Source organism: Pseudopodoces humilis, chromosome 15 (genome assembly GCF_049639895.1).
Source record: "Pseudopodoces humilis isolate 2021_Gansu_Grassland_sample_001 chromosome 15, ASM4963989v1, whole genome shotgun sequence".
Lineage (NCBI taxonomy): Eukaryota > Metazoa > Chordata > Aves > Passeriformes > Paridae > Pseudopodoces > Pseudopodoces humilis.
The window spans coordinates 16,830,722-16,837,800 of NC_142214.1; the positions used below are offsets into that span (position 1 = coordinate 16,830,722).

The 7,079-nt window shown below is 58.0% G+C and overlaps 1 protein-coding gene across 2 annotated transcripts; it reads left to right on the top strand.

The window, feature by feature from the left end:
- On the top strand, positions 1-7,079 carry PLP1 (proteolipid protein 1). 2 transcript variants are annotated; one of them, XM_005527426.2, is made up of 7 exons: positions 1-122; positions 2,351-2,537; positions 2,979-3,240; positions 4,064-4,232; positions 4,446-4,519; positions 4,627-4,692; positions 5,078-7,079. In XM_005527426.2, exons 1-7 carry the CDS (start codon positions 119-121, stop codon positions 5,147-5,149), a joined length of 834 nt encoding a protein of 277 aa, XP_005527483.1. In that variant the 5' UTR covers positions 1-118; the 3' UTR covers positions 5,150-7,079. The 2 variants fall into 2 exon arrangements, with proteins under 2 accessions (XP_005527483.1, XP_005527484.1); XM_005527427.3 differs by having other exon boundaries at positions 2,979-3,135.

Consider the following 7,079-nt stretch of genomic DNA (forward strand, 5'->3'; position numbering starts at 1 on the left):
CGGACAGGCACCCAGAGGGGGAAATACAGGGCGTGGGACCGCCTGGCAGGGGAGGGCTCCGCACACAGCAGCGAGGCAGCAGAGCGGGCGCTCGGGGGAGTGGACCAAGTCCAGCACCATGGGTGAGTATGAGGTGAGGGTGGGGACCACCTGGAGGGCTGCTGCTGGTGTCTCTGGGGACCTTATCCCAGAGCAGAGCCCACTGAAACTTTCCCCTGGCGCCGGTGAGGTCCTGGTGAGCCCGGTGTGGCCATGCCGGCCATGGGAGCTGCCCAGGGAGGATGCTCTGGCACGGCAAGGATGGCGTTTTCTTTCCCAGGGCAGTTTTCCGTCCCCGTGAGCTCGTGTGCTGTCTGTGGGGGCAGATGCCATCCCCACAGCCTGTCCCACCCGAGCTCTCACCACGTGGACTGGAGAGATGAGAGCTCCTGCCTGGGGCTGCCGGGAGCTGCGAGGTCCAGGCAGGGCGCTGCGCCTGTCACAGCTCGTGCCACTTTGTGTGTCAGCAGCCTTGGGAAACTGATACAGCAGAGCTGATACTCACCAGTGTACCCCTGGAGTGTCGGGGTTGCTCTGATCCTGGGGGTGCTCTGTTCCCGGGGTGCCTCGTGCTGCTCCCCCCCGCCTCCTCCTCCTGTCTGCAGCACGTTGTTTGGCGCTGGCAGGAGCGGAGCCTGGGTACAAGGCTCAGGATTGTGTGGCACAAGGGCTCTTTCTCCCCTCCTTTCCCCTCCTCAGGCTTCCCCACTGCAGCTTCCCAAAGCAGGGGGGCTGTGGCAGGGAGCCTGTCAGGCCCTGCTGCATCCCGGGACTCGCAATCCCCTGGGAATGGAGATGTTCACTGGCCCGGAGTGGGCACCTCCGTGCCATCTCCCAGGTGGCCAGAAATAAAACCAGAAAAGGCGAGTTTGGCCCATCACCCTGCTGGGTGGGTCCCGGCGAGGTTGGGAGCAGCGCTGGCCAGGATGAACGAGGCCCCACCTGGATCTGCTGCATCCAAGGCAAACAAGAGGGAGGGGTCCCAGCGCTCCCCTATAGCGCTGCCTTTGTTCCCTGTTTGCTCTTGGCATGGGGCAGCCACTGGGGTGGCAGTGCCAGGACAATCTCCCATTGTCCTCGGTGCCACTGCGCAACCGTGCTCCCAGTGGGGAGAGGAGAACTGGCCAGGACCCCACGGCTTCCTTGTGCTCTTGGGGAGGAGATAAGCACTGTGGGGTCTGTGGAGGGAGCGTGGGTTTGGCGTGGGTGCCTTGTTGGCACTCAAGGCAGAAATTCTATGCCCAGATGGGATGTGCCCAGGCAGCCACTGTGCTCTGGGCAATGGGGTGCCAGAGCCACGTCTTGGGGAGGGGAGCAGCTTCCCTGCACGCAAGTGTCACGCAGCCAGGGCAGCAGCTTGTCCCAGCTTAGCTGGAGCCAAATGCTGGTGGGTGCAAACCCACCTGGCTGTCTGCCCCCAAAGCAGGCAGGAGAGCAGCTGCCTGGGCACCTCCAAACCCAGCCCACTGGGAACTGAGCCAACACTCCTGCACGTTAGAGCCCTGACGTGCAGAAGGAGCAGGTGTCCATGGCCTCGCTGCTGAAAAAATCCAGCATTTAGGCACTCCAAGCAGCACGCTGCTGTGTGTCCTTGCTTTCCCTGCCCACACACGGGTCCTGGAGGACTAAACCTATTACACAAGTGCTGTCATTTGTGAAACTAACACGGCTCCTTCCTACAAGCACATCTGCCTACATAAAGGGGTGGCTGCAGCCCGAGCTGACTGCGGGGTGCCAGGCAAGGGATGAGTGCCCAGGGTGCCACCTGGAAGTCCAGAGTGCTCGGGGTGTGTGCTGGCTCCTACTGTGCTGCCCCAAGCAGGGCCACCTTGCTGGATCTTCCCTGGAGTTTGTCTCTGTGGAGCTGCTGGGTTCCCCTCCATCTTTGATGGGAAAATAAAACTGCAGGCAGCTGGCATGGCCGCTGCCCGCAGCGGGCTGTGGTGGCAGTGGGGAGCCCATTAGCAGCTTGTTTGCCAGGTCCCACTGGCATTACGCTACGTCACGCTCTATTTCCATCTGTTTGTCACAGGTCAGCGTGGCTGGCTCATCTCAGCTCCTCACAGCCCCTGTGTCCCACGCTGCCACCATCCCTGGGCACCCTTGGGTGGGCTCCTGAGCTGCTTAGAGAGCTCTCAGGGGAGCTGCTGGGTTTGGCTTTACAGCACTGCAGTGGGTCATTTCTGAGGTTTTCCTGTTCCCCTCTTCCTGCCAGGCACCTTTCTCCCGCTGTGCTCGTGGTCCTGAGCTGTAGGCTACAAGCAATCCTTGTCCTGGCAGTCCCGTCCCACCTCAGCTCTTCTCTCCATAGGTTTACTCGAGTGCTGTGCCAGATGTCTCATTGGGGCACCCTTTGCTTCCTTGGTTGCCACTGGCCTGTGCTTCTTTGGAGTAGCGTTGTTTTGTGGCTGTGGGCACGAAGCCCTCACAGGCACCGAGCAGCTCATCGAGACCTACTTCTCCAAAAACTACCAGGACTATGAGTTTCTCATCGATGTGTAAGTACCCTGCTTCAGAGCACCCCCTTCATGCCAGGGCCCCTCACAGCTTCATCTTGCTCTGTGCCAGGCTGAGGTGTCTGGCTGGGCTGGCCAGGGCCAGGCTCTCACCCGGGCACCAGAGAGACCCCCAAGCTGCCTTTGCCCTTGGTTCCGTGGCAGGGTCCAAGTGGCCACTTGTTTTCATTTCACACCAGTTTTTATCTGACCCTTGCTAGGTGTCCTGGGTAGAGCTGGACCTCTGCACTGGGTAGGTATGGAGGATGTGGGGGAGTCGGTGGCAGCCTTGCTTACCACAGCTTTGCCCCAGCTTCCTCTTCTTGTGGCTTCACCCTCTGTTTTGGTCTCCAGTGTGGGGAGAAGTGGCAGTGGCCAGGCTGCCAAACACAGGGCTGAGCTCTCTAGCACCTGAGCACCCCTGCCCACTCCTCTTCCCCACAGCATCCACGGTTTTCAGTACTTCATCTATGGCACAGCTGCCTTCTTCTTCCTCTATGGAGCCCTGCTGTTGGCCGAAGGCTTCTACACCACCGGTGCCGTCCGGCAAATCTTTGGGGACTACAGGACCACCATCTGCGGCAAGGGCCTCAGCGCAACGGTAACTGGGGGCCCGAAAGGGAGGGGAGCGCGAGGCCCCCAGCGAGCTCACTCGTGGCAGCGGGTGTGTCATTGTTTGGGAAAGTGGCTAGGACATCCTGACAAGGTGATCTTAACCGGGGTTTGGCACCCCTTCGCGCGCCCCAGCGGGTTCACCACGCTCGGTGTGGCCAAAGGGCAGGAGACTGCGGCCGTCCGGGTTTTGGGATATCCCAAAGGGAAGCACAGCCCTGCTGTCCTCCCCCAGGCCTGCTGTGTTTCCTGGGGACCAAAGCAGCCCAAATAACTATGTTTAATAAAACTGCTTCGTGTTTAAACATAGGCAGGGGGAGTCGGAGCATCCCTGCAGTGCTGGCAGCTCAAAGCTCTGTGACACCCGGTACCCCGGGGTCATCCTCTGCCCCTTGGTTCATCCACTCAGCTATGCTTGGGAACCACAACAAAGAGCTGGCAAAGGGATCATGTGGCCTGGGGGAGCAAAGGGGCATGGCTGTGGTTCCCTCGGGGGCTGGTTGGGGTGGCACCATGGAGGGAGGGCAGGAGAGCCACGTTGACCCACCAAGGCAGCTTTTGCAGCTGCTCTCCCCAAGAGACCAAACCCTGCTTGGCCGTGGCCACGGTTACCCCCCCCTAAACGTGGCAGCCATCCTGCGGCTGCTGGTCACCCTCATGCACACACAGCCAGGTGTGAATCTGGGACTGGCACTGGTCCTGTGAGCTGCAGGAGCCCCCAGCTTGGGCTGCTGTCCTGTGCTGCCTGCCTGGGGACACGCTGGGTCTGGCAGGTGGTGCAGAGCTGGGTGCAGGCAGCATCGCAGTCCCTCACCTTTCCCACGCCCTTCCCTGCCTGGGAACCTCGCGCTCCCCTGTCCGTGTCCTTGGCCACTTGGTAACCACGGCTCTGCCCGGGTTTGTCCTGCCCCTTGCAGTTTGTGGGCATTACCTATGTCCTGACCATCATCTGGCTCCTGGTGTTCGCCTGCTCCGCTGTGCCTGTCTACATCTATTTTAACACTTGGACCACCTGCCAGTCCATTGCCAACCCCACCAAGACCTCGGCCAGCATTGGCACCCTGTGTGCGGATGCCAGGATGTACGGTGAGTGCCTGGGTTCACCACCCAGGAGCCAGGGCTCAGGGCAGAGGAGAGGGGATGGAGGGCAGGGCCCAGGCATGTTGGGTGGGCTAAAGCAGGGCAAGTATTGAAGAGCCCTGAAATGCTGGGGGTTGTGTGACAGGTGGCTGCAGGAAGCTGAGCAAGGAAGTCAGCTGTCAGCCATGCCCCACTCACCTGGCTCCCACATCTCCACAGGTGTCCTGCCCTGGAATGCTTTCCCTGGCAAGGTGTGTGGCTCCAACCTGCTCTCCATCTGCAAGACCAGCGAGGTAACTCCTGCCACCTCACATGTGCTCCCCTCAGTGGCACGCCTTGGCTCCGGCCCCCCCAGGCAGCACATGGGACCCCGTGAGCTCACCCTCCTCTTCTCTTGCAGTTCCAGATGACTTTCCACCTCTTCATCGCAGCCTTCGTGGGGGCAGCTGCCACGCTGGTCTCACTGGTGAGTCAGTGCTCCCCCTGCCCAGCCGTTCTTCTCCGCCTGGCAAAGATGTGGGGGAAAAGGACAGCGAAGGTGGTGGGCATGGATGGGACAGAGCCTGTGCTCGTGTCATTTTCTGGCACGTAAGTGCAGATGGTGAATCCAGGCCATAAGGTAGAGGTGGCTGCAGGAGGGGATCTGGAGAGGCTTTAGGAGACTGCCTTGTCTCCCGCTGCAGTTGCACTGAATCCTCTGCCTTTCCCCAGCTCTCCTCTTGCTTTACACCAGCGACACGACGCTGCCGTGTCCCGACGGTGCAGTGGGGCTCTGGGGCTCTGCAGGGCACTGCTCTGCTGGGGTGTGGGGCTGAGGGCCACCCCCTTGCTCACTTTCTTCCTACCCACAGCTCACCTTCATCATCGCTGCCACCTACAACTTCGCAGTCCTCAGGCTGATGGGCCGAGGCACCAAGTTCTAGCCCGTGCGGCGGAGCCCAGCCAGACCAAACGCCCTTCTTTTCTCTAACCCTGAGGCTTTAACACTGCAGCCACCTGACACCAGGTCTCCTGCGTTAACTCTGCCTTCGCTGATGACTCCCCTCCTCTTCCTCCCTCGCATCCATTGTGCTGAGCGTGACCAGGAAGGAGAGCTTCCCACCAATGGACGCCTCTTCATGCACTTTTCTCTCGTTGCTCATCCGTAACCGGTTCGCTCTAGAGCCAAGCCCATCAAAACCAGCAAGAGAAGAGGAGGGACTTAATCCAGTGTCCCAGTGTTGCCTAGGGATGAGCAAAGGCCTTCAAGCTCCTGGGAAGAAGAAATCCATGTAGGTTACTCCATGAGTAGCAGGAGGCTACCTAGAGAGAAAAGGAAGTTGGCCCAGTCCTGGTACCATTGCTAGAGACTCTCCTGGAGCTGTCTGCTGTCACCACCCATGGATGGAGACTAAGAGAAGGATTTTTTTTCCCTTTAGCAGAGAAAGATGAATTTAACCTAAATCACCTGCTGCAGCCACGGCAAAGGGAGTTCAGGGCAAGGATCTTCCCAGTGTGGAGAAGAGAGTGCTGATCCCAATGCTGATAAAGCCCTAACCCAGCTGCCCCTATTAAAGCCTAAAGGAATTTGGTGTCTCTGTAGACAAGGGGGACTCTTGGCTTTACCCTCCAGGCAGCAGAGTGGCAGCAAATAGGTTTGACTGAGGAGGGGACAGCTCTGCACCAAGCCCTGGGAGCGTAAAGCCAGAGCCATCCCTCTGTAGGCAGGGGATAACCCTCGGGACCGCGTGCCTTGCCTGCCCTGCCAGTGCCCTTCACAATGGTGCTCTTCTCTGGGGTGACATCTGCTTCTCTAACCTCCGCTGCACCGGAGAGCTCAGCTCGCTTCTCCTCCTTGTCAAATGTAACTGCTGCTCCTTCTGTCCCTCTCGTCCCCTCACTTTTTTCCCTGCAAGTCAGGACAGCTGTCTTGTGCCTGCCAGGGTGGGAGGGACTGGCAGCATCTTGCTTCCAGGTGAAACCCGTGAAGGAATTGAGGAGGGAAGGAAAGGTGGCAGTTTGGGAGTCTCAGGTGCAAACACAGCCCATCTCTGCAATCCAGATCCTTTCTGGTGCCAGTCTTTTCCCATGGAGAGGGGTAGGGGGGCAAGGGCTTGGGTGGAGACCTCTCCTCCATGACTGTTCTCCAGCTGGAGGAAAGCCCTCTGGCTGGGTAGCACGGGTCCAGCCAGACCTGCAGAAGTGCTGTTTCCAGTCCTCCCTGACACCTGATGATTTGTTTTGCTCTCCCTGCCTCTCTCCCTAATGCTAATCTTTGTGTTTATTTATTGGAGAAACTACTTTCAGTGGCAGACTGTAGCTCCATCTTGCATGGATTTCTTTTTTTTTCTTTTTCTTTTTCACGTCTGTATTATTGTTATATATATTTGTAAGTGCTGGTTTCAGCAGGGGCAAGGATAAGGAGGCAGATCTGCTGAGCAGTGCATTTGAAGGATCCTTGCCACCAGGAATGCTGAAATAGATTGGCCAGGCTACCAACGCACACGGGATGGGGAGGGGGGAGATGCCAGGAGGGGTGGCAGGGTGGGGAGAAACCAGTCAAGATCTGGAAATTCACATCAATGCTATCTCTCTTGGGGGTTTGCCGGGGTTTTTTCATATCCATTTAACAAAAAATAACCAGGTCCTCCTTCCCACCCTTGTCCCCAGAGCCCCCACACGCACACACACATACACAAAGACACACACACAAAAAGAGTTAATCAACTGAAAGTGTTTCCTTCATTTCTGATCTAGAATTTCAACTTGTTAACCAGCAATAAAAAGGAGCAAGTTTTTAGAGACTTATCTTACAAGATGTATTTTATAAAAATTAAAGAAAATACATTAAAATTAAGAACATTCTGAACAAGA